At 39.9% G+C, this 27,073-nt stretch overlaps 1 protein-coding gene and 1 pseudogene across 2 annotated transcripts; both read right to left on the minus strand.

The window, feature by feature from the left end:
* Positions 1-1,734: 1,734 nt before the first annotated feature.
* On the minus strand, positions 1,735-26,621 carry LOC144646174 (uncharacterized). 2 transcript variants are annotated; one of them, XM_078505716.1, is made up of 16 exons: positions 25,700-26,621; positions 18,199-18,319; positions 17,595-17,749; positions 16,568-16,680; positions 15,253-15,344; positions 12,234-12,344; positions 11,307-11,399; positions 10,203-10,244; positions 9,217-9,330; positions 7,301-7,369; positions 6,256-6,318; positions 5,143-5,265; positions 4,613-4,723; positions 4,122-4,226; positions 3,283-3,390; positions 1,735-2,293 (listed from the first exon to the last, which is right to left on the minus strand). In XM_078505716.1, exons 1-16 carry the CDS (start codon positions 25,934-25,936, stop codon positions 2,010-2,012), a joined length of 1,941 nt encoding a protein of 646 aa, XP_078361842.1. In that variant the 5' UTR covers positions 25,937-26,621; the 3' UTR covers positions 1,735-2,009. The 2 variants fall into 2 exon arrangements, with proteins under 2 accessions (XP_078361842.1, XP_078361843.1); XM_078505717.1 differs by lacking the exon at positions 25,700-26,621 and adding an exon at positions 22,789-23,007.
* LOC144645800 (BTB/POZ domain-containing protein 6 pseudogene) lies at positions 21,831-22,843 on the minus strand (annotated as a pseudogene).
* Positions 26,622-27,073: the final 452 nt, after the last annotated feature.

Raw genomic sequence — 27,073 nt, forward strand, 5'->3', positions numbered from 1 at the left:
ATGACAGAAGAGGAGACCAGTGATTCGTATCCGGTAGGTTTAAATCCTAACTAAATGCACATTTTGATAAACAATAACTTGAACAGTAAGACATGTACATTTCGTGGTGCCGTTCGCTTGTTTTCAGCAGTTAGGGGCTGCAGTTAGGCTCTTCTTGGTCAACTTCAAAAATTTGTTCAACCAATCAAAGGCGCGCTGTAAAAAATACTTTTACGCGATTGGTTACTAGTTCGTGCCAAAAGCCGTCTACGTAATTTTCTCGCGCGTCTCGCGCGAGGCCTGTTCTAAAAATAGCACACACGCAAATCCGATAGCACAAGACCCATTACCAGAGATGAGGACTTCTAGATTATGTACTTCTGCAATAATTTATAAGAAGGTCACGTATACTTATCATTTACATAGCAAACTATACAACACACAAACACACAAAAACAAAACTAAGTAGGCTTAAAGTTTCCTTTCTTCGCCGTAAAACAGCAATGCATAAATGAGAAGATGGGAGGCCACGAGTTTTGCTCTTTTAATTCATTGAAGGCTGCCATTGTATGGGATCTAGGACTAAAATGATTGTTTGTCGTAGGACTTCGCTCATACCAGGCGATCGGGACGATCATATGAGAACCCCCAATCACTTTCAATCGCTTCGATCGCCTACGATTGTCTCGGGCTCAGTATTTGCAAACGATCGATGCGACAGAAACGATCGGGGCGAACATATGAGAACCTGGCTTAAGCATACCGCGTGAATCCTTGAACGACTTACACGAAAACGAAAGAACTGATTGGTTCACAAGAAAGAGTTCGTGCGACCATCGCATAAAAATTCGCTCCAGAGGCAATCCATGCGACTTCCCGCGCGCACATTCCAAATTCCAGCCCTGTTCGTGGTCGCATATGGTATAAACGGATTCATACATATTGCTTATACGCAATTAAATTTGAGAACGCCGCGTTCGCGTGCGTGGTCGTGTCCTATATAAACGGGCCTTTACATTGCAATCTTTCCGAGATTTGTCGTTTTAATTTTCTCTTGTTCCACATGCTGCTTTATCGCCGGCGCCGGTAACAGCAGCATCGGACGGTTTGCCGCAAAGTGACAAACTCATAGAAGCACCAGGCTTCCCAAATAACGATTGATCCCTTCCAATGACTTATTGACGAGCGAAACCTAATATGTTAATATTTATGTTTGTGTGTTTTGGGGTTTTTTGGGGGGCCGGGGGGGAGGAGGGAACCCCCGGGGGACTTTATGTTTGTGTGCGCTGTTCGATTTAAAATGCATAGACCTTCTAAAATGTAGCACACATTTTTGACTGAATTACACAGACACGCTTACCCCGTACACCCCCTCCCAAATACAAATTAGTACAATTAAATCAATCAGTGGTTTGATTTTGTTCGTTGTGTTCTTGGGCAAGGCACTTTAGTCTTACAGTACCCCTCTCCACCTCGGAGTATAGATGAGTACTGATGAATCGGTTAAGGCAACCTGATAAAATACTGGTGGGTTGCCTGTGATAGACTGGCTATCCATCCAGGGGAAGTAGCAATACTCCTAGTCGCTTCATGCCGTGTGGTGGAGATCGGAGTCAAGCGCCGGTCTGTAAAGCCTATCCTTAACTTAAAATAAGGCAAAAAGCGATCTTTTTAACATTAAACGTTGCAATCTAACTGACGTTGAGGCCTTATGGGTCGCCTGCCTCTTAAATGACAGATGACAATGACTAATTTACGATATAGTTTGTTTTATTTTAATAAGAAAAAAGAAAGAAAACAAAAACCTAAGAAGTTACATGGCATTTCGTTATGTCAGGTGTAACAACTCGGCTTATCTTCATAGCTAAAAGTTAAAAACAAAAACTTAAATGTCTTAAATTGCTTTGCAAGATGTTAAACAAGATTTTTATATATAAAGGATAATATGATAAAATAAGCTTGGTTTATAACTGAGTACTCTTTTCGCTTAAAAATAACATTAGCCTTATTTTTGTATTTTAAACTTGATTTTAGTTCTGTTCACTGATGTTAGACATTTTCTTTTGATGTGGGAAAATGCTTTTTTTCAACGTTGCGATCACATTCCAAGATGTTGACTTTTTACTGGGAGTAAGCACTTTACAGATGGCACGATTCGCTGGCTCACAAAATCTTTTAACCGCGTCGTACTTTTCTCCCGCGGGACAGGCCACGTGACTTGTGACGCCATTTGAACACGCAATGTATCCTAGGCACGTAGTAGGGGCCTGGTAATTACCATTTGTCTTTCCACCGCAAAAGGAGGCTTCTGAAACTAGAACAAAGGCTGTTATAAGCATAATATCCGAGGTAAAATGTCCGTGGGTAATTATATTTTGCTGACTGAAGCCTAGGCCTAGTTTACACGCATGTTCTCGCAAAAACGCAAGAGACGTTCACACGCATAACAACAAACGCAAGGCCAGGAACGCGAGATACGCAGTCAAAGTACGTTGAAGTCTTTTTCCAGGAGGGCGGACAAGTCGCGCTTCACCTGCTTGCGTTTGCGCTTGCGTTTGTGTTGCCTTGGTTCACCCGTGTGAAATGCAAAGGCAAGCACAACAAAATGAAAATATTTGCATTTCTTGCGTCTAAGCTTTCGTTTGCGTTTACGTTGGGCTTCTTCGCACATGTTTTTCCTTTCGTTTGCGTTTTCGTCGCACGTGTCAAACACACGGGCGAGCCCCATATACGCTATAATGAGCTGCACCTGATTACGCTAAATGCACTAGGGGCTTCTTCATCCAGCCACGGGGCAGCTACAGGGTTATTGATAGGTGTTCAAGTAATTTTAAACGTAAGACAAAAATGCAAATGTTGTTTATAGTGGTCACGCATTTAGATGGATGGGAGGCTGGTAGTTGGCTTAATGGACGGGTAAGTTCGCTAGACTCCGGTCTGGGTTCGAGCCTTCGCTTGAGTCACTGTGTTGCGTTCTTGGGCAAGACACTTTCTCTCATAGTGCCTCTCTTCACCCAGGTGTATAAATGGGTTAACCGGCGATTTTAATGCTGAGGTGTAACCTGGATTTCGATGGACTAGAATTCCATCCGAGGGAGAGTAAAAATATTCCTAGTTGCTTTATGATACGTCATCATCATTGTTCCTTTTCCCCCCTGGGGCTCGGGCCGGTAACCAGGGCTTATCCAGCCTGATGGGCCACTAGGCTCGAACGCACACTTAACCTACCTCTACCTATTCCTGTTAGGATAAATTACACGTAGATCAGTCTTCGCTGTTTTACAGTTTATTACATTAACTCACAAGGCACGTCACAGCTCCGAGGACAATGATCCGCCATCCATGTCCAGTTGGATTTTTTACATTCGCCCAGAGCAGACCAGGCAGGGCAATCATTGTGTCTGTCATATACTATAAAAAATAATAATAATAAAAAGCGACGTCGTCGCTAGGGCGCACGCGCCCGCGAACTATGCCTCTAGCCATGATGACCATGAAAAACCAAAAGCATGGGTCTGTTAATTTTCTATGGGTATGGTGCTCTGCTCTGCGGCCATCCGGGCCTCCGGGAGCTCCGCTATCTTTACAAGGTTAAAAAATTAGTAGGGACCTGATGTTAATCACAGGTCAATAAATCTCCATTTTTATTATTAATGAGTTCACAAATCAAGCTTCGTTTCGTCTGTAACATAATGCACGCTCTGCAAAGCTCGGCAGCTGACCCAGCTGACTATCATATGATGATATTATAATTTTATTTTAACACAGTATTCCCATCAGCCTTTCTGAAAAACTATTATTAACTAACTACCTACCTACCTAACTACAAGTTCAACAGAATAAAAATCAAAATAATAGACTCTGCTATTCTTGGAGGCCGTGTTTAAAAACTTACTTTAAAAATGTGGCGACTCAACTATGCCTTGAAATCACTTAAGGAATTCGCTTGCTGTAATTCTAGGAGTAAGCTGTTCCACAACTGAGCACCACTTTATGGAAATCTTCTCGGCTTTTAAAAGTCTGTGCGTGGTTGTGGAAGAGCTAGTTTGTTTCCTGAATGTCCCGTAACGGTAAGCATTCAGGAAAACACTAAAGAAAACGCAAAGTAAAACATACAACAGTGCTCTAAGTTGAACCCTCACCTTTGCACAAGCCGCAACTATGTCTGCACTTTGTTATTTTGTTTTCCGTACTACACTGGCCTAGCAAAGCCCAAGAAGGACATTTGGCGTCTGTATCCTTGCAATCTACGTACAGCGACGGAAGCGTTTATTTGTTAATAAATTACCTGTGCACAATGAAGCTAAGATGGCAAAGCTCAGGGTACGTCGTAAATTTCCATTTGGTTGTAATATGAATTTATTTACTTGGCTTTTGCAAGTGGTAGTATAATAACTAAGATATAGGAGACTTCAAAACTGCGGCAGAATTTCGCGCAGCTATAGAGACAAGGTATTGGGAAATAATTCCAGTATCGATCCAGTACCTTTCGTTTTAAAACAGAGCCTTAAAAAAATCTTCTGGAGGATTTTAAGTAGCACTATTACTCACAAATTCTAAGGGACTCGATACACCCTGATGGACCTTTTGAAGTCCCACGTCTTATGAGTTTTCACATAATTATTGAACTCACCTCCGCACACATTACAGCTTTTTCTACACTTGTTGGACATCCACACTCGGTTTCCCTCACATTCCCCATTGTAGGCCCACAAGGGGCATTTTGGAGATGTATCAATGCAGTCTGCAAAGCAAGTAATACTTCCTTTCTTTTTTAATAGAATTTTTTCTCAGTAATACTGATATATTCATATGAAAACCACGCGCGCAATCTTCGTGAGGTTAAAGTGTGATATTGTAATGAAAATGTGCGCTAATCCAGTGCTGTTGCTTACTGACTTTATCTTGTTACTTTATATTATTATCTCATTTTGCATCGGGCTTTGGGGCATCTGAATGGTACCATAATATAATGGATATGATTTAAAGCTATTTTTTTCCTCAAAGTGGAAAAAAGGTTGTATTGAAAAGGCACCAAAAACAAAAACATAACAAGAATTGGTAAAAAGCAATTGTACCATGAATACTGAACCATGAAATTTACGAACGAACAACGAGCAAAAGAACGAACGAACGAACGGGTCGAACGAGCCGTCTTTGTACCTGTTGGCGCGTTATGATATTTACAGCTGACGCAACAATTTGGTGTCATCCATAACACATTCTTTTCACATTCGCCTACAGCCGCCCATCCTTTACAGCTAAGATGTAGGTCAGCTGAACACACTAAAAATGTAACAAAAACAATTTATAATGTAGATAGATAAGTGTATTTTAATGTGGTATGTGCTTAAGTCTTGTTGCTACTTTAACTACGTTAAGTTGTGCAGAAAAAAACTTTATTCTTAAATTGTTAATATCAGTCGTGCTGGCCCCTTCACAAAAATCCGGCCCCGTGAGAAAAAGACATAAGCGCCTGTCACGCCCTGGGCTTTTTGGGGTCAGCTGAAAACTGACATTTTTAGGATTTTTTTAGTGACTTTCCTTTGAGCCGTTTTAATATTTAACGACTGTCGTAATTTACATCAAACACAAATGACCCAGCAAACGAACAGAAGGAGTTACAACTCACACCGATAAAACGCAGCTGCTGTCATTTTCAAGAAAGCGCGTATGGATTGATTAGCAAAACTTTGATTTTGGCTTTTAATCCTGTGATTGATTGAGAAGATGTTTTTTTATGACTGTTTTAGGGTTAGAGCAGTTTAATTTGCAAAAGTAGGGAGTGTAGCAAACGAAAAACTAAAGTAAAAACTCCTAGTTTCATTAGACATTCAAACGAAAACCGCGTCTTGGACGAGCGTATTAACTCAATTCTTAGAGTGAATATAGAGCTTGTAACCTTGCTCAATTAATACATCTCTAGTTTAAAAATCAGGGAGCGAATATCTAATGCTCTGATATTCTTTTAAAAAACTCATTAATAATTTATAAAGAAAATACAAAAGAAATTAATTTTAATGAGTGTCTTTATATCTGATAAAGACACGGCTAAACTTTACGTCCAATTTTCCAGGCCAAAATAACCTCAAATCTAAATATTAGTGCAAGAATGAGTTGATCTACACCAGAAGATTTTTAAGCCGTTCAATAAATTAGCAGTTCGTGTTTTATCAAGTTTAAAACACTCGGCTGCGCCTCGTATTTTAAACTTGATAAAACACTGCTGCTCATTAATTAAACATTACATAATTTTTGTACGTTTTTCATGCATACCTTGAGGGGCAGCTGGCGTTGGATAGCTTTCTACTGGAGATGTTGGAGCAGCGCTGGGATAAACTGTTAATAAAAAAATAAAGCCTAGGGTGAAGCTTTGCTTTTAACGCAAGTCGAGTTCGTGGCTTGCACTTATTTAAGTTGTAACCTTAACTTGACCCAGGAATAGATCAATTAATATCACGAACATAAATTTCTCCTCTTTGAAATTAACTTGCTTTCACGTTTCAGATCGAAAAGGTTTCTGACAAAAATGCCTATTTTTCGTGTTCCAGATAAAAAATCTAGCTTATTACTGAAAAATTATCTCCAGAGTTCTAGTCGGTACTTCCCAATCAGTACTACTTAGCAAACAATCCTCGACATAGGAGGCAGCGTGGCCTAAGGCGCAGGACGTGTAATCCGTTGGTCCCGGGTTTAAATCTACCTCCCTGCCATCAGATGGATTTGTGTTAAAGGGGAAGCCTCGAGCCAAGTGGCCCATACTTCCGGAGCTTATCCCGGTTTCTGTAGCATTAATCAGCCAGAAATATTTCTATTCCCCCCTGAATGGAATGCTAGTCCATCGCAGGGTAACCCCCCCCCCCCCCCCCCAGCATTATGTCACCTGTACCCATTTATACACCTGGGTGGAGAGAGGCAGTATGAGAGTAAAGTGTCTTGCCCAAGAACACAACACAGTAACCCTGGCCAGGTCTCGAACCCGGACCGCTCGATCTGGAGTCCGGCGCACTAACTATGAGGCCACCGCGCGTCCCATTGGATTTGTGTTAGGTCGTCCCAAATTCAACTCCTCCACGCTTTGAGATCAGCCTCCTGCCAGTTCGGGTAAATAAATAACAAGTTTTTCAGTTGTTCGATTTATAATATTTGTTTATCTATTTACAGTGTCTAGTGAGCACAACAGTGCTAAATACATTGACACTTAAATAATGTGATTTATTTTAAACTTTCTGTCAGCCCCAATTCCCACGGCGGACACTTCGGGAACACTAGGGGCTAAAGTAACTCTTCGTCAGTCATCAATGAATATGAGAACACTTACCTGTTACCGGAAGTGGTGTTGGTGCTGATGTCACCGGAGCTGGCGTTGTAGTAGTTTTACTGCCGTCGTCTAAAGGTAAAATACACGTCATCAAGTTTACCTTCTAGAAAGCTTCCTTCAACCATAGTTAGTAGAGGGAAATGGTTAAGAAGCCCGGCAAAGTTTTTGTTATAGGTTTTTGTTCGCTATTTTTGTGGTTGACCGTGCACAAAACCTGGCAAAATACAATAGGTGACGTGGTTACGTGTGTTCATGCAATTAACCAATGAAAACATTTGGATTACGTAAATCATACATGATAAGTGGTGACTTGGATTAAAGTGAAAATAAGTGGAGAAGTGGTCGCAAGTCAAATACTCGGAAAAAAGATTTTCCGAGTTCCCCAACGGGAGTCGACCTCGCTCACCATGAGTCCCCCATAGCTCAGTGGTTAGAGAGTCCAACCGGTATTCTGGAAGGTCATAGGTTCGACTCCCGTTGGGGAACTCGGAAAATCTTTTTCCGAGTATTTGACTTGCGACCACTTTTCCACTTATTTTTACGTAACTCATGCATAGTTTATGAGAGCAAAACAAAAGATGTGCACGGTCGTGGACCTTACAACCAAAATCCTGGGCTTATTGTTTGCTCCTTTGAAGTTTGCCGGGCTTGCTAACCAATGCCGTCTATTAACGATGCTTCAACCAAAACGCGTGTTTGTTTAGAAATACAGGAGTTCAGAAAGTACGAAATATATTGATTCTAAGCTAACGCTTAACATAATCACTCTATCTTAACTCAACTTTTTAAACAGCACTTCTAATTAGACAGACTGGCTGATAGACATTCCCGTTGTCGGTAGAAGTATTTGACCGGCAAGAAATTACTTGTTGGCTTCAAGTTTGGTTCAGCATTACAGATCAAGCGCATACAAAACGAACACAAATTTTCACAAAACTTGTCTTCGATCAGTGGCCATTTTTTTTTATTCAATGCAATACTTGCTTCAACTGACCATCAAATGCCGACTTGCTTTACACGCAAATCTTGATTCACACTTATCAGAAGTGAATTGCGATTCTCATTTTCACAGATTCACACTGGTTGTGCGTGAATCGAAACGTTATTCACATTTGTCACGCGTGATGATCGAGTAGGGCTTTCCACAAGTTGCTCGAGATTTCCCAAAAAGTTGCTCGTAATTTCTCAAAAAGTTGCTGAAAAGTTGCTCCAAAAATCCAAAAAAGTTGCTTCTGATAATAAAAGTTGCTCGAAAGTTGCTCCAAAAAATCCAAAACGCTGCTTCTAATCAAGAGAATTTCTCTAAATATATGCTAATTTCCCTTTGAGGGGAAGATTTCTAAGCAGGGTTATCAATTTTAAGCAAGAAGTATCTAAATAACATATTTAGGAGAACATTTTTAAATATAAAAGGATTCTTCAACTGAGAAAAATCGTGAAGATATCAATGACGTCATGTTTGCTGACGATTTTTGTAATGTTTTAATGCAGGATGAGCCGAAGTTAAAAGTCTTAGAAGTTCCTCGAAAATTTCGGCAAACTTCGTAAATCTTCGGAAAAGATCGTATTGCTTTGAACAACACTCGGATAATCTTCGGAGATCTTCGGTCTGGAAATTGCTCAGAATGCAACAAGTTGCTCGAGAGGGAAAAAGTTGCTCAAAGGGGAAAAAAGTTGCTCGAAACATGAAAAGTTGCCAAAAAGTTGCCGAGCAACTTGTGGAAAGCCTTATGATCGAGTATGAAATACGAGTCACGCGGGATGCGTGTGTAGTTCAGGCTCGACACGCGCGAGACAATGTGCGAAAACTCAACAAGAGTACCAATATTATACCGTTTTTTTGTGAAATAAGAGCAACCTTTTTACCTGTCACCGTTGACAACGTCAAACTACGAGTGAAAGCAATCAATGCTTACCACAGTATCCGCATGTAGCCGCACAGTCATTCTTCATGTAAGCCGCCTTACAGTCGTGGCCATTCGCCACTCGCCACTCACAAGTTTCTTTTCCAACACGGTCATAACAACGAACTGAAAACAGACATAGCCTTTTAGCTTGAAGAACTATTTACTTCTGTTGTACCTTTTTTAGTTTTAAATCAAAGCAACGCTTCCTTTCAAAAAATTGTTATATACCGTTATTTTTTTCACGTTCTGGACGGGTAGCTTCGATCTTTCGTGGAAAATCGGAAAAAGGAAGTCATTCCCCTTTCTCGATGTTATAGGGAAAGATCGAAGCGACTGTACTATAAACATGGAAGGTTTTCTAGGATTATCTTTGTGCTATCAATAATTTCTCCTTCCATTGAGTTGACCCTATATAACAAATAAAATACTACATCATAACTATGGTTTTAATTCAAAGTTTACGTCGGGGAGGTGTTCATCGGATAAGAAGACGTACACTATTTTTTTTTCTATAAGAATCTTGTTTATAAATTTGTGAATTTTTAAGAATATCTTAAGAATAAACCCGAGGCTGATGTTTTTGAAAAGAATATAATTTTGAGTTGAAAATTTGTAAATACAATACAATTAATTATGTTTTTAGTTGAAACAGAATCAGGTGTTTTCATTTCCTTCATTGCATCATTGTAGCCCTGTGAGGAATGCTTTGTTTTAAAAAAGCCAAACGGCCAAGTGTTATCTGACGCGACATCTTGATCTTGCTGGCTGCAAGGAGCGATGCAACACTTGCACAATGTAACATGATACAGATCTGGACACCAAATAATTGTAATTGATTAACCAATACTTGCTAAAACGGACATGTCAAACGGTATTTTCTAAGAATGTTCATAAGAATATTTTCAGCCTAAAATCGGCAGAAAAATAAGAATACTCAGCCTGGGTTGGAAAAACTGTATTCTTATAAAAAAAAAAAGAGTGTAGTATATACTTACTTTCACAGTTTTCTCCATAATAACCAGGCGGACATTCCTTCGCTAAAAAGAACGGAATAGAAAGTAAGTATTTATTGACTCCTGTTGATGAATAATCAAAAAATAGAGTGTGAATTTCTCACCATGTACTGTTCTATTCTGAAATAACGTTACTTATAAACGGTCTCCTTTCGCCCTACTCTCATTCCTTTGCAAGTTTCTTTTACCGGCGTGCTCCACATCTGGCCATATTATTTCCCAAGGGGGTTTCCCCATCATTTTTAGTAGCTGGGGACAAGGGAGTCTGAACCTTCCGCCTCCCGTACCTTTTACTACCGCTTTCCGCCCCTTTCTGTGGTGGTTCCCATCTCTTTGTCCCATGTCTATTGCGTAATTTAACGAAATGTTGCGAAATTTCAATCGTTTTTTCCCGGTTTCAGCCACCTTAGGAATCCCGCTTCCCGCCCTCTCTTCTCCTGCTTCCTGCCCCTTTTCTCCCGGGCTCCCGCCCCCCTGTCCCCCTCCACTTTTTAAGTAGTCTTGCGTTATATTTAACACATTGACGGCCAGTTCGAGGTTTGTATCGCCCGCGGCTGATAGTTGGCAAAGTGCGAAGCCCCGAGTAAACCATCAAAAGTCCATAGAAACCGAGGGCGAGCCATCTAATTGTTTAATTAGCATAACCTAAAGGCCGATCTATTCAACAAAACATTTAGTGAAAGTGTTTTTTTTTAAGTTATGGTTTGTGATTTCGAAAATTTTACTAGCGCGCGCTCACAGGACAGTCTGTCGAAAATTAGACCGCCCTTGCATTGTCGACTCAGCTGGTCACTAGGTTATGCTTAATGAAGTTACTATTTCCTTTCGAGTTGCGCAGTTTAAGCATTGAGTTTGTTTTTCTCCCTCCGCGCCTACACTTCAGCGACGTCCATCATCCCTCAACATCATCCTTCACTCTATGCGTCATGTAGCCCCCCCCCCCCACCCCTACCAGCCAAATAATAATAATGTGTCTTTTGAATGACAGTATGAATGTGAATGTGAGTATTTTCTTCCTTTTTCCTTTTCTTCTTTTTTCTGACACTACCGCATTTTATTTTGCTTAACCTACTTTATGTAGTTTACCTGAACAGTCCATACCCCTCCAACCAGAAGGACAGGAGCAAACACAGCTCTGGCGGTTCAATGTTCCGCCATTTTGACATTTCAAAGGACACTCTAAGAGGAAAAAAACATAACAGATTGGGTGACTGTGACGTTCACAATAGAATTCATAAATGGAAAAAAGTATTTTAAAAATGATTTCTTGCACTGAGAAATTCGTGGAAAAGCTAGGTGAAAAAATTATGTTACCGGTATTTCGCATATGACAGATTATATCGAGTTGTTATATCGGCATTTGCAGAAGCGAAACCGTGGCGGATCTTTGGCTGAAAAATTTATGGCAGACCGGCTACAAGCAGCCCAAGTGTACTATGTGAGCGAATCGAAACTGTAACAAAGCAAAATTTTATTCTCTCAAAGGTATATTCAGTGGTCCAGCGCGCCTTATAGTTAAGAGGTAGATATAGTCACTTATGGCTCATATTTTAAGCTCTCATGTGGACCTTAGCATTGAGATTTAAAACTGTTTGAGAAACAATCGGTTTAGTCATATTCAGGGAACTCACTAGGGAACTCAGAAGGAAATTCAAAAGGGAACTCAGAAGGGAACTCACTAGGGAACGTAAAAAAGATTTCACTACTAGGAAACTCACCACTAATTATAAGGCCCTTAGACGGGAACTCACTAGGGAAATCAAAAGGAAACTCGCTAGGGAACTTGATAGGCAACTCACTATGGAAGTCAATATGGAACCCAAAAGGGAACTTACTAGGGAACTCACTAGGGACTCAAAAGGAATCTCAATATAATAGGGATAAAAAATAAATCAATTCTGGTGATATTCTAAGTTTAAGATCGATATATGCTAAAACAATATTAATTAGATGGCTCGCTCTCGGTTTCTAACGACTTTGATGGTTGGTATGGGCGAATGTTGTCCGACTTACTGCATAAGTTGCACATCTTAGGACACATTCTTTCCATTAACTCTGGATGCGAAGAACACATTGATTTTGGCAAACTCGTACCGCAATCTTTGTCGTAGTCAGTACAATCTCCTAAGAAAATAAGACAGGTCATGTTTCTCTTGGTTTGAGAGTATAGAATTTATCTTAGTTTATAAAATAACTCAGATACAACGCGTGCTCTGATAGACAAATTCGGCTAACGTGTTTACATCGTTGTTGCCACCCAATTTAGACCATGTGATGATTCCTTTGGGAGGTTACAATTGTGCAATTTGTCACACGTAACTGAGGGCATGGGAGTATGAACGAACAGAACAATTGTTACCTCCCAAAGGAATCATCACATGACATGAATTGGGTGGCAACAACGATTGTACCGGTAAACTCCCGCTTCCGTCCCGACATGGTTGCACACTCCACCATGCATGAGGACGAAATATTGACGTTAGTTTAATGTCTTTTGTTGGTCTATCTTATGTTTAAAACAGAGGATATGATTCTCGTAAATGATCATTATGAAAATTTACTGAGGGTGGACCACATAAATAAATTTTCGCGCCCACCACAGTTGTAGCGAAGGAACTGGAGAAAAAAAAGCGAAAACACAGAGACAAACACATGAGAAGGAACACAGATAAACAGATAAACCGGTCCGCACCGGACTGGAAAAATGTTAAAAACATGGATATCGTTCCATTCAACATTTACTCGGAATGTTACTTGAAATGAATTAAAACTGCATCAAACTGGTCGCGATGAAAGCTTACTTGAACTTACTTGAGTCTTTAATTGTACGCGCTTGAATTATATTTTAGTTTTATGTGCTTTCAGTGCTTTCTGCTGTTATTCGGCGAAAACGAAAGAATACGGAATAAATAAATTCATAACATAACAAACTTCTAAAGCAGGGTTTGTGGAACTAACCTTTATTCTTACGCAGTGCCGCTATTCGTACGGCACCCGTACCCGGGCTTCAGTTTGCTATTCGTACGGGAGTCTATAATTTTCGTAGAATTTCTATGTAATTACTTATTTTTGTTGATCCAAAATATTATATGTAGGTTGAGATACAGTAAGCGATTCTATTGAACGCGGTTCAGTTGATTCAAAATAATTTGTCTGATCTCTGCATACTACGCGAACAGCTAATTCGCGACACTTAAACCCCATTTACACGCGCAAAAAAATCGGCACGGCACGGCAATTTTTGGCACCGTGACCAAACCATTTTGGCACGGCACTGCCCATTTACACGACCAAATTAAGAAGGTTCTCTCCTGCTAGGCACGGTACCAATTTTTATCTTGGCACCCCTACTTTCCATCGGTTTCCTTGCCGAGAAATGGCAGAAAAATGTTTTACTGTGATAGTTCATCGTGCTTTCAGTGCAAAACGCGAATTTTAACGGAAAGGAACGAGTTGTCGACCATTCAACATAATGAAGAGTAAAGTGAAATGGCAACTTGGATAAAGTGAAGTAAATGAAGAAGTGTTCTCAAGTTGAAATCTCGGAAAAAAGATTTTCCGAGTACCCCCAACGGGAGTCGAACCCATGACCTTCCAAGATTACCGGTTGGACGCTCTAACCACTGAGCTATGGGAGACTCGTGGTGAGCGAGCGAGGCCAGGGATGGCTCTTTGCAGTGATGGTGGAAGTGGCTGACTTACGGTGATTTTTTTAGAGCGGGAGCTTTCTCTTATCTTCTGCCTCGGTGGCATTCTTATCCCCCAGAACTTCTCTTTTTGTACTCTTTTCGCCGACCACGTGACTAAAAGAAACAAAGTCTCTTGGGGCGAGAATGACGCAGTGGCCGCCATTTTCGTAGAAACAACGCATGCGTCACACTTGTTTTCGGCACGGTGCCTCGATTTACCCGTGCCGAGACTACCTCCTGGAGGTAGTCTCGGCACCCCTAAAAAATTGGGCACTGGTGCCACATTTTTTTTGGGACCGGTACGTTTACACGTCGATAATTGGGAGTGCCGTGCCCAAAAATTGTCAGCACGGTGCCAAAAATTTGCCGTGCCGTGCCGGTTTTTTTGCGCGTGTAAATGGGGTTTTAGAATTTACAAAGATACATGAACTTACAGAAATGTCACACAACTTCTCGTTTGAAGAAGCACTTTAACAAGACTAAAAGAAGATGGAACATTCGGGAAAAGAATTTCTAACGACATTTATACAATAATATTATTTATTTACTTGGATGGAAGTCAAGACTCGGCCGTACGAATCATTCGCAGTCGCTATTCATACGAGACGTGCGCCAACATTCTGCTGTTCAAACGTACGGGATTCTCCTGTGTATGAGTTGCACGCTTTATTGCAGAATAGGAAACTGTGGATTTAAACTTATTTATAGAGGATAATACATGGTTGCGCGGAGATATGAAATTTATCTTGGAGTGTTCAAATCGATAGCTAGATATCGGTTTTGAACACGAGAAGATAAATTTCATATATCCAAGCAACCATGTATTATTCTGTTTATTATATAAACCTACTAATTACGATGTTTTTAAAATCGTAAGACGATTTTCCGAAGATTTCAGACCATTTTCCGAAGATTTCCGAAGATTTTTAAAATGTTGTCCGAAGATCGTACGAATGATTCCGAACATTTTCCGAACTTTTCCGAAAAATTCCGAAGATTGCCAAAGATTACCGAGGAAGATCCGAAGATGTTTCGACTTTATATCGATAAACTTTGCCTCATTGAACAATAAAACATGGCAAACTCTACGAGCTGATTGGTCAAAAATGATATCACACATGTGTAGATATCATTTTTATCTACACGTGTGATACCATTTTTCTCGATTTGCTACCACTCGCTATACCACTGCAGTTTATATAATAAAATAGTTTATGTCTGGTCACTTGGGGGTGGCACGTCCCTCTAGGGAAAGGGGGTAGGTAATAATTCACCCACCCGCTTTCACCGAAGGGTGGGTAAATTACAGAAGGGTGTTAAACGCTTTACAACTTCCTACGTACTGCATAAATTCTTGTAGCAGAATCCTTTGCCTGAGGCGCATTTAGTGCATGGAGTTCCTCTCTTGTACGGATATTTACCGATCATGTTACCTCTAGAAGTAAAAAACAACAAACATACTCTAATGAATAGTCTTCATCAAAGACCAGATAGCGTATGATAATAACACCTGCAATCAAAGCCTTTTTGTCTTGTTTTTGTAAGGCGAGCAACGGGGATAATGATGAAATAACAAGAGCTTTGCTCAATTGCCGATCTCAACAAAAGGGTATACCGTATTTATTCGATTAAGCGCCCAACGTCGAATAAGCGCCAACCTCGGATGAGCGCCCACTCTGAAGGTAGGAAAAGTTAATAAGCGCCCAGCCTCGAATAAGCGCCCACCCCACAAGAAAACTGTAGTGCACAAGAGGAGTATTGATTATTGAAATTGACTAAGTACTAATAAGAAGACTTCCCTCATGACCGAGTTTTCTTAGTATTTTACAGAAACTTTCAATGAACAGTTAAAATTCTGCTTTGGTATATCTTCACGTTTTGTTATTATTTATTGTTTTGTTACGAAAATAAACTTACTATTTGCTGAAAATCGTGAACATTTAATAAGCGCCCAGCCTCGAATAAGCGCCCACCTCGAATAAGCGCCCACTCTCAAGGTTCAAAAATTTAATAAGCGCCCAGGGCGCTTAATCGAATAAATACGGTATGTCTCATATTTTTAATTTATTACCGGACGCCATTTTGGCGGCTGTGCGCAACCAAAATTTTCATAGTTTTCGTAAATCTTTTAGCCACTGACAATGCAGCAATCTTTGAAAGCTTAAAATACAATTTTCAAAATACGCCATCTGTGATAGAAGCGCTCTTCCAATAATTGGTCCATGTTTAAAGTTGTGCTTGTCAAGTTATCGAAGCAAGTGAAAAGTTAGAAGATCGAGCGCACGAGGGAAGCATAAGAGTTACGCGAGAGCAAATCTATCTTCACGAAAACCGCCAAAGCCAAAACCCGCGGGCTCGAGACGGGAATCCGACAGAAACGAAAATACAAAAATAAAGTTATATGTATGTATGTATGTATGTATGTATGTATGTATGTATGTATGTATGTATGTATGTATGTATGTATGTATGTATGTATGTATGTATGTATGTATGTATGTATGTATGTATGTATGTATGTATGTATGTATGTATGTATGTATGTATGTATGTATGTATGTATGTATGTATGTATGTATGTATGTATGTATGTATGTATGTAAGCGTTCTCATCTTTCCAACACAAATAACTGAATATATCGCTAAACTCGTACTTACGTTGGTGCATAATCACAAGCAACATATGTGCCGCCCCCTTGGCCATATTGAGTAAGAAAGTTGGTACAAAAGTTAACTGCACATCCAACGTACTTCGATTTCGCCCAAACAAGCTAAAGAAAAAGAAGAAATATACCATGATATTGATTGTTCAGCAATGGTGTTAAGATAGCACAACAAAAAAACACAACGTGGCAAGTGAAGACATAAATTTAAGCTGCACAGCAGCTCTTTCGGAGTCCAGTGACTCGACATGAAGCGCTTAGGAGTATTTTTACTCTCCCGGAAGGAATGATAGTCCCAGCTAGTAGTTAGTCCCTTTACCTCCCCATCCCCTTCCAATCCCCAGATAATTTTGTGAGGTTGGTCCAACAGTGTGCCTGCACTGTAAGGTTCAGTGTCTTGCCTAATCCAAACTGCTCGATTTGGAGTCCAACACGCTAAAAAGTGGGTCCTGCTTCAGTAAAATACCTAGCAAAGTATCAGCTTGAGTTTTATAAAATAACATAAACTGCCGCCCCTTTGGAATAAATAAAAAAAAGGGGCTTGAACAACTGATAAATTCACCAACATGATTGGACAATGCAAAGCTGTGAATTCGGGATGAACGAAGAGAATTGATACATCGTCTTCTGCTCCGCCCATTTCCGTCCCCAGAGCCGCTTGTCCCTCTAAGCCGGCTAAGCCTGGGGCACGAGGAACAAGTGGCTTTTGGAGACACGTGATTTTATTGGCTAGATTTTTAACAAAGAGAATTTAAATCTAGCCAGTCGAATCAACTGTAGTAGAATCCCTTACTGGGATTTTTGAACAGTTCAGTCGATTGCCAAATTTAAATTTCCTTTGTTGAAGATCTAGCCAATTAAATCACGTATCCCCAGAGCCACTTGTTCCTCTTGCCCCAGGCTCTTCCGGCTAAGAGGGACAAGCGGCTTTGGGCACGAGAATGTGCTCTGCTTTACTTTTCCATTCGTCCCAGCTCACCTCGTTTCTCCTCGACGAAGGAACGATATGCAAAGCATCTTACCTGTGTGTAGTGTCCACATGGCTCCCTAGTACAAACAGCCGAACTCATTGGGCTCGTGAACTTGCTAAAGGTGTATCTATAGGTCTCGTTGTACCATCTTCCCACGCGGTCTTCTGGGTTGGCAAGCTTGCCTACCTCTCGAGCGAGATTTTGACCTGCAAATGAAATATCAGAACCTTTAACTCGTCTATTTACATTGTAAAAAATAACATTTTGGTAATGTACGCTGAATTCAGTAAAGGATTTACGAAAAACCAAGCGTGCGCTGCGAGGGCCTTCTTTCGACCTTTGGCATCACTCAGCGACCGACTATTACATAGGTTTTATTTATTCTATAATGGAATAGTTGCAATCTGATTGGCTTGGGGTTTCGCCCCTCGCCAACTATCGGCTAATAAGAACCTATAGCTCTTCAAGAACGAGAGCAAAGCACCAGCATTAAGAAGCCACCCGGAGTTACTTCAATTCGTAGCATGTGATCTCCCTTTTTTCGGTCAAACCAAAATGCTTAACCGAAAAGGCATCAAAAGACGCACAGTGACATTTATATGGGAAGACATATGTCCGACTTTATATAATTATGTTTAATAAGATCTATAAATACCTATTTGTCCTGTGAAGGTAACGGAATAAGGATACTGGTCACCGAATTGCACAAACCCGTGACCCCACATACACTTATTCGACCACATCTGAGCCAAGTTGGCAAGGTTGTCGTCCCAAACCTGTAAGCGTGGAGATGAGATTAGTAAGTTGTGCGTATGAGATTTCAGACGGTGAACACCGGGCATAGTCGTACGAAAATCTTCGGCTTATTGGAGGAGGAGGCGGCGGAGGAGGAGGAGGAGGAGGAGGAGGAGGAGGAGGAGGAGGAGAAGGGGGGGGGGGGGGGGGGGGGGGGGGGGGGGGGGGGGGGGGGGGGGGGGGGGGGGGGGGGGGGGGGGGGGGGAGCAGGAGGAGAAGGAGAAGGAGGGTTGGTGCTGGTGGTGGAGGAGGCAGGGGAGGAGGAGGTGGTAGTGCTGGGGTGGTGGAGGAGGAGGAGGAGGGGAAGGAAGAGGGGGGGGGGGGGGGGGGGGGGGGGGGGGGGGGGGAGGAGGAGGAGGAGGAAGAAGAGGAAGAAGAAGAAGAAGAAGAAGAAGAAAAAGAAGAAGAGGAATGGGGAGAAACTTCCCAAAGGAAGTGAGTGTTTTGAGGGAGATCAGTGCATCTGACGTTCGAAAAGGAGTCGTAAAGTTGAAATTGTAAATTTTGTACACACCATTATACACAAGTGCATTTGATACGTGATTCTAATTTGTGGTTATAAAAAGAATCAAAGTGCATCGATGCATTCATAAATGTCGTACAACTTATTATTACTTTGAACCCTAACCCTTAAAGAGTGAAATGACAAAACACTTAAGTGATGTTGTCTGTCTTCAGAGGAGCATGTTCCACGAGAATAGCTTTTGGCTGCAGCAGGTAACGCTCACTCAATGCTCACCTCAGCTGACTTATTACGGATGAAAACGTATATGGCAAGGTCGGCATGGCAGGCTATCGTTAAGACTATTATGATTGCCTAAATAGAAGCACACAAAATCGATTTCCCTTTTTAGAATTTAGAGGATTTGCAACAACGAAAACTTTATCATTGATAATAATAACGCGATAAAAAAACCAACTCAGTTTACATCTTGATTGAGTACGTTAATTTTTAAGGAAACACACTATATATAATTGTATATCACAGAAGAAAAAAAGAAAAGAAAACAGAACACAAAACAGTCTCGCTTGAAATGTCCCTTGACCAAAGTCTGCTACTCAGTGACCTAGTTCATACGGCTAGGTTAAGACAGAAAACAGTATTTCGGAAAATTGCCCAGTTGCAGTGCTAGTACCATCACCGCTGTTCATGTTATTTTTTAATCGGAAGGTCACGCCAGCTCAGACAAAAGTGCTGTTGCCTTCACGTCCACGCCACGAATCGGAATCAGTTAAAAAAGCTTCAATTTGATAACCAGTGTTCTTCTTTAACTTAACTGCAGAATCGAACGAAACTTCAAATCCGAAATAGTTTCTTTTAGCGTGCTGCAAGAACTTGGACGGAATGTTACTGCTTTAGACACAAGAGCTTGTTCTTGGCCATCTTTCTTTATTGTAAAGGTTACCGAGTAGTCGTTGTTTTCATTTCCAATTGCAAGCAAACACAATCCAAGCAACTTTATGTCTTTGTCCACAGTAAAACCAATAGATTCATATTCACATTTTCAGATTTAATTATTTCACCCTATTTACAAATATTAAACAATATTACACACTACAGTATTTACAGAAAATACATTAATTAAAAGAAGCAAAGTATAAAAATAATAAGATCCAAACTAAAATGTGCTCAGTGACCGAAAGAAGCATATGCTATCGTGTTGGTCACTGACACGTTCAAAAAAACAAACAAGACACATCAATTACTAGAAACAATAGAATATGAATATCGAAGTTATGCAGAATAAACCTGTTAAAGGATGAATAAATCATAAACAGAATACAACGAAATTATGCACAAGAGTAAGAATGGGTATTTAAAAGGTATAGTTTATAGTGCTTGTAAAAGGAAGTGTAAGGCAGTTTTTTTTAAAAAAAATCTGTTGGAATAGTTTCCCAAAAGTTGTTGAAACAAAAGAGAAAGTAGAGGTCCCATAGTTGTTATTTGCTCTCAGTCTATGAAAGTTCAAGTTAGCAGCAAATTTGGTATTGTGGGTACGAACTTCAGAGGCCTGAGTAAGGGTTCTATGGAATATTGTTGGAATGTTTCTTGAGACATTTAAAATTTTATGAATAAATAGAGCCACTTTGAATTTGAACACATTTTCAAATTTGAGAATTCCTAAGTGTTAGGAATATGTATATCTGTTTAGTCTTGTAGATGAAATTATCTTGTAATTATTCTTAGTAGGTCTAAGTAAGATTTATAGATAGTTAACATAACTTTATTATTTCTATAGCGCAAAATCCATGCATATATGATCTAATGCGCTTTACATAAATAGTTATCATAGTATTACAACAATTATAACATAGAGGGCAAAATTACTGAATGGTGATTGGCTGAGACAGAGGGCATTTTTCCTTAATTTTGATAATTGCCCCGGGCAAAATTACTTGATCCTGATTGGACAAACAGGAAAATTGCTTGTTTCTGATTGGTTGAGCGCGCTGCACTTCGTTGGCTTCAAGGCGGCGGGATTTTGAGCAGAATTTTCAAACACAGCGCTCACTTGTACATCGATCTTTTCGAAATTTGACTTCAGTTTCCGCAGATATGTGATGAAAATGGTATGAAAATGGGGTGATAACTTGAAACGAAGATCCGAAAGCTGACACAGAAGATTATTACAGTTGAAAACGGTACAAAAATTGCATCAGACACTTGCGAGTGTGCGACGATTCAAATTCGTTCGTAGCGGCCGGCCGCCGGCAACTGACATCTCTGTTTCACTTCTGTCATCGCTAAGAGTCATCACAAGCAACCCAGGATATAAAGGAGGACATATATAGTTTGTTCTGTGAAAGAAGGTCACATTTATTGGACAAATTACTTCTACAAGTTTGTTTGGTGTCGTCGTTTGCTGTTATCTATGTCAACGACTGACATGTGAAGCCGCTCGTAGAGGAAAGCTTCAAAACGTGCAAACAGGTGAATAAAATTAAGCTTACGTTTATATTGAGTGTTCGCTTGTTCAGACGTTAATAGCTTTTTTATTTTTTCACGAATTTCATACCTTTCATTGCATACAACTGTCAGCGTTATTCTCTTCCGAACGTCAAGATTTTCTCGATTATGAGGAACGTTTTCGTTTCGCAAGCCAAATTAAGCTTCGCGCTGTACAGAAGTCATTTTTATAGCATCAACAATTTTCAGAACATTTTGCCCTCGGTGTCATAAACAAGTAATCACATGTTTCCTCGTAAGATTAAGGATTAATATCACTTGTGTTTTCAGAAGTTGTAGAAATTGCCATACTAATGTACTTATAAAAATTATTCATATATATATATATATACCTATAAAAAACCGATGTCAAGCCAAAGTCAACTTAGTTTGTTGATGATACAATATTTAAAAACTAATTTTAATTCCTCGTTCATGACGTACTCAAGATGATGCAGATTATCACTTGTATAAAACATATTTGTATCATCAGCAAATATACGAAAGGATAGTTTTTTTGAGCAGTTAGGTTAGTCATTAATATAAAGCAGGAATAGATGAGGACCCAAAGTTGATCCCTGTGGTATTCCACAAGTAATGGTTTCAGGACTAGATTGAACGTTTACAATCTTAACATACAGAAAAGGTATAGTAACGGCTTGCACTTCATAAAACCAGTCTCTTAATATACTAACTCAAATCTACCACAGCGTAGAATGTTAACCTTCTAAAATACTAAAGAAGAATTCAATGCTGAGTTGTAATACTTGAAAAGGGTGATGACTTCTTCTGGTGTCAGAATTTTGCTATCAACGACAATTTTAGCAAATTCAGCCTGTTTCATAAGTTCAAAACGTATTCCTTTTACGATCCGTTCTCCAAGAATTCTTCTTTTGACTTCACCATCTGCTGTTAAGCCTTGTCTCTCGCATTCCTTTGTTGCCCATAGATTGACCGCTTTGAACAAATTCACCTCTTTTATATTCAGAGTGTCTCTTATGACTACTACCTCAAGAAAGGACCTCTCAATTGTCGAAAATCCATCTGATTTCACAGCCTCTTCTGTATTATAATCGATCACTTCCCAGCATTGTCCCACTAGGTTTTTCTCGTCATATTTCTGAGCAGAGCGTAGGATACTAAAAACATTAGATGGATCTAAATTACAATAGAGATATTCTGTGCATTTTTCAGCCAGTGAAGGCACCACGTATTTCTTCGCCAAATACAACACTCCCATCACATTACTTCCGCCTAAGTTAACTTCATCGCTGTACATGTAACGAAACAACTCCAACAGACTCTCGTACTCACAGTCAGGCAGTTCAATAGAGGTTTTAGTCTCCGCCAGTTTACCGTAAAACATGGCTTCAAACACAGGACTGCTAATCGACAGCACGAACTTGTGAGCAGGAATCGCTTGTTTACTTTTCAATTTGCCGTCGGCCCGTTGGACAACAAACTTCACATCGCTAAAAAGTTCATTGTTGAACATATACTTACTTCTTTCTTTGAAGGTGGGTCTTGTAGTTTGCCAGTTTTCCACGAAGATAGACATAACGCTCAGTGTACAAAAAGGACTTGTAAGTTCAACTTATTTGCATATCATCCTCCTATTATGCGTCTACGTCAAGATTCACGTTCGCTGAAACTCGAGGAGCCTTGCAATTTCATTGTCAGAACATTTTTAATTAGTTAAACTCTGGGTTGCTCTTATGGAAATCGAGCCTAGGTTACTCTCAAAAGAGGTATTTAAATAAAAGCCTATCCCACAGTCAGAGACTGCTTTTGTGAACAAAGAAAGTAACTTCGACGGTGTTCTAAAATTAATCTGAATCTAAGTTTAAAGGGGTTCAGAATGGCAAATATATTTTTTTACTGTATGATATTAAAGCCTAGTTGCTTGTTTACACTACTTGCAGATATAACAAATGTGTGGTTATATCTCTTTATTTTATCGTTTGCATAAATTAAGTTTAATCAGAAACTTACGCATAGAAAAGCCATTTGCGAAGTAAATAAATACAGATCGTATTTCCCGAGCTTTATAAGTACTGCCATTTGCTCACTAAAACACGATTGCATATAAATGGTTAAAAAGCCATAGCCACTAGGAAACGCAAACTTCGACAATTCACTCTTGAAAATCGTCGTTCGTCTAATCAAAAACGCGAACGACAAAACTTCACTGTGAACAAAAATCGTATTAGTTTGTGTCAGTTAACGCATGGTTGTTGTTTACTGAAGATGGGAAGCCCAAACACTGCAAAGAAAACAAAACGACAGGTCGCTATTGACGGAGGGTTCCTTTTCTTTTTTTGCCTTTCCAAAAAAAGGAGCAACGTACAAAACACAAAGTGAGATAAAGTAAAAACCTGCGAGTAAGAATCTGATTTATAAGAACCTGTTAGGCTAAAATTTGACAGTTAGACGCCCTCTAAACAAGAACAGCCTGAAATTTTGAAATAGGATCCTATTTTCAAAAATCGATTAAGAATGTTTACTTTTACGGAAACTGAATAAAATAAGTTGACATTCTGGATCCTCTTTGGAGACACCTAGTAGCCTTATCACTCCAGTTGCAATGTAAATGCCAATGTTAAAAATAAAAATATTATTGATACAATCAAAAATATATATAAAAAGAAAAGGCTAGATACCACTAACAACTCTATTAATACGCAACAATGTAATTTTTTCTTCAGAAAATAAGAACCTATTAAGGTGGCTCGATCGGATTTTTGAGTGACAATACCTTTCAACTTTGAAGAACATGTGTGCCACCGTAAACAATCCGACTGAAAATCGATCAATACAGCTGTACTAACGAAATATGAAAGTTTCAAATGAGATAAGTTTCATCGAAATCGAAGTTACCGTAGCATTGTAATGACGTCACCACCCATTTTACACGGGACCGATTTTCAAGTAATAGAGGGATAATTTTAGAAAATGCGTCTGGATCCTGGACTAGACATAGTTTCTCAAGGTCTGCAAACTTTGTAGAATTTCTATAAGAGCGTTTGAATCGAGAAAATTTCGGACGTAGTTTTGAAGTGTTAAAATGCAACAAAAACAAAGCAGACAAATTAGCTTGTGCGTAAATCTTAGAGAAATCCTTTCATTTTATTTCTTGAAACATCGGAGTGAATAAGAACTAGTATAAAGTGTTATTTCGCTCTTTTATCGAAAATAGGCATTCTAGTCAAGGTTTGACGTACAAAATGTGCGGATATATTGCGACTTTAACGAGTTCCAAGCCCCATAAGGACGCTAAGAAACTTCGAACAATAAGCACTTTACTTGTACGCTGCAGTCAAGTTTTCTCCATAAACTTGTGTACTTATTTTGATCTGTTGGACAATGAAGTTATAGCTCATTAACAAGCTGGATATGTTGACTGGCGATGTTTTGCTTTTCAAAACTATCAGCACCTATGAAATAAACATATTACAGCATGGAGATGCTTTGTACGATTTTTATTCACACAACGTATCAGAAAGCACAATCGTTAACTGAGCTCATCCGTTTGTTTTCTGATACTACTCAACTCGAGAATAAAAATTGTGCGCGCGCATTTTCCATGAAGTGAATCACTTTTTGTAGCTATGCGACTGTGATTTGCCTGCGATCGCTCTCTGCGCATGACACAATATCCAGACTGTAGCTCTCAGAGATTAAGAACTTGAAGGAACAATCAAACTTAGACCCGAGTTTTCTATAAGCGAAATATCAGTGACGAGGCGTAACTCGGTAGTTGATAAACATCAAAGCAAAAGGAACATATTGTAAAGGTGGGCGATCGAAACGGATCAGCACGAGCAACAAGGTTAAAATGTTTGGGCTGTGATATCGCTGGTGTCATGATCAGGAACATTTTCGTTCAAAAATGGAACTGAACGGTTCAAGTAAAAACTAAACTGAAGTTTGTGACAAACTTGACTCCCTAAAATAACTGACTGTACTTAAAAAATTATTCCTTCGGCCGCGTTCAGGCGTGCTCGAGTAAATGGCACCCAAGCCCCTGGATAGGATACAAGACAAATAGATACTGTTATACAAATTCAATTGTATTTGTTTGTTTGTTTGTTTGTTTGTATATTTGCTTGTTATAGAAAAGGACTGCATTTTAACTGGTAATTTTGAAAAATTGCTCCAACAAATCAGGTATATTATGACACCCGATTAACCGATGTGAACCCGGTGCACACGGCACATTCTATCAACCATAGTTAGTTATGTATCAACTGATGAAAGCTTCACAAGCGTGCCTTTTCATCGAAAACCAGTTCGAGAAAAAAGCCATGGATCCATGTCTATAAATATCAAAATCGCAATAACCCCCCCCCCCCCCCCCTGCTGTGTTTTGAGAAGCATTTCATTGTTATTATCCAGTGGTTTAGTCTCCACCTACCAAATATTCCATGTCGGCGGCTGGCGGGCTGACCATTCCGCGAAATTTATTATGTTCGGCCAGGAACTTTTCCTTTTCTTCTGTTGTCAGTTTACAAGTAGCGAAGTCTCCTCTTGACGGCGAAGTGATGAGTACTTGGCAAAAGGCCCTATGCTTCATAGGAAACTGTAACATAAAACAAAGAACCAGACACACCAAACGGCCGAGGACATCATGTGTGTTTCTGTGGGGAAACATGGCTGATTATTCCGACCCTGTTTGTTGTACCTGAGTAAATCAAGTATTAGCACCCTGTGTGGTTATTGACCTAGCTAAGATTGTGGCGTCGCTTGGTTTTTTAGGTCAGTGGCCAAACGGAGTGTAAAAGAATGAAGACACGGTTTTCGTCGAGTTCTCGCCTTGTCCTTAATATTTTCAAGCCAAGTTTTTAGTTACTTGTAGAATTAACCTTATTTCGTGTTTTATGTTCTAAACAAAGACAGCAAACACGTATTGTTCTCATTGTATTGTAGGCTTATTTAACAGGTTACGCTGCTGCTCATGAATAGTAACTAAATAATGCTTTGTTTGTTCGTACCTGTTGAAAGGTTACATGTCTAAAATTCATCAGGCCCCTCCTTGAAACCTGCTCGTTATGCCCCAGCCCTCCCCTTCCCGTTATAACTCATCTCATTTTGCGATATGGGTGGACTCAGACGACCATGCAATAGCCAAGCGAGCGAGTGACGTCAAGACTCAGACAAACAAACCGAAATGACGGACGATCTGAGCTTTTTTCATATTGATCGACATGAAGCTTTTAATACACTCTTTTGAAACCAAAACTTCGCCTCCATTCCCCCTATTTCTTTCAGAGCACGCTAATGTACGCGTTTTGTCAGAGTCGCGCGGAGGGTCCAAAAATATGCAACCTTTTTTTAGACCTTGCGCGCTTTGCTATTCATAACAAATGGTGTTAGCATGTAATGAGATATACATATTTATTAAATTCAACAAATTGTCACGATGCCCAGATATGGTCAGAAAGTCATTGTCATCCGTCATACGCACATAACAGATATCGTGCGATATACGTATATTAGGTTGCCAAGATTCGTCCTAAGTCTTGCAAAGCGCTTCGTAACTACAGAACACTTGAATCTCGATAACTCCAACCCTCAGTAACTGGAACCTTCTGCTGACATAAACCCTTTACGATTCTCTTCCAGGGCCGAGTTGTTCAAAGCACGATTAAGCTAATCCAGGATTAGCCTGAATTTTGATTTAGGTGTTTCAACGTTCCGTGAGGTTTTTATGTTTGTATTTCCTGTCTTCCAGTTTTGGCGTGGACTAGTATCGAACTCCACAAAACCCTCGATCAACTCTTAATCCGGT

Source organism: Oculina patagonica, chromosome 3 (genome assembly GCF_052425735.1).
Source record: "Oculina patagonica isolate OP01 chromosome 3, crgOcupat, whole genome shotgun sequence".
In the NCBI taxonomy this organism is placed as follows: Eukaryota; Metazoa; Cnidaria; class Anthozoa; order Scleractinia; family Oculinidae; genus Oculina; species Oculina patagonica.

What these genes read in the sequence shown, in the direction of transcription:
- LOC144646174 (XM_078505716.1), bottom strand. Translation starts at nt 25,936, where the DNA reads ATGTTTCCCCACAGAAACACACATGATGTCCTCGGCCGTTTGGTGTGT. An exon ending in TACCTTCACAGGACAAATAG is followed by an intron (nt 17,750 to 18,198) that starts GTATTTATAGAT and finishes TTTCATTTGCAG; the next exon opens with GTCAAAATCTCGCTCGAGAG. An exon ending in AACACCACTTCCGGTAACAG is followed by an intron (nt 6,319 to 7,300) that starts GTAAGTGTTCTC and finishes TTTTATTAACAG; the next exon opens with TTTATCCCAGCGCTGCTCCA.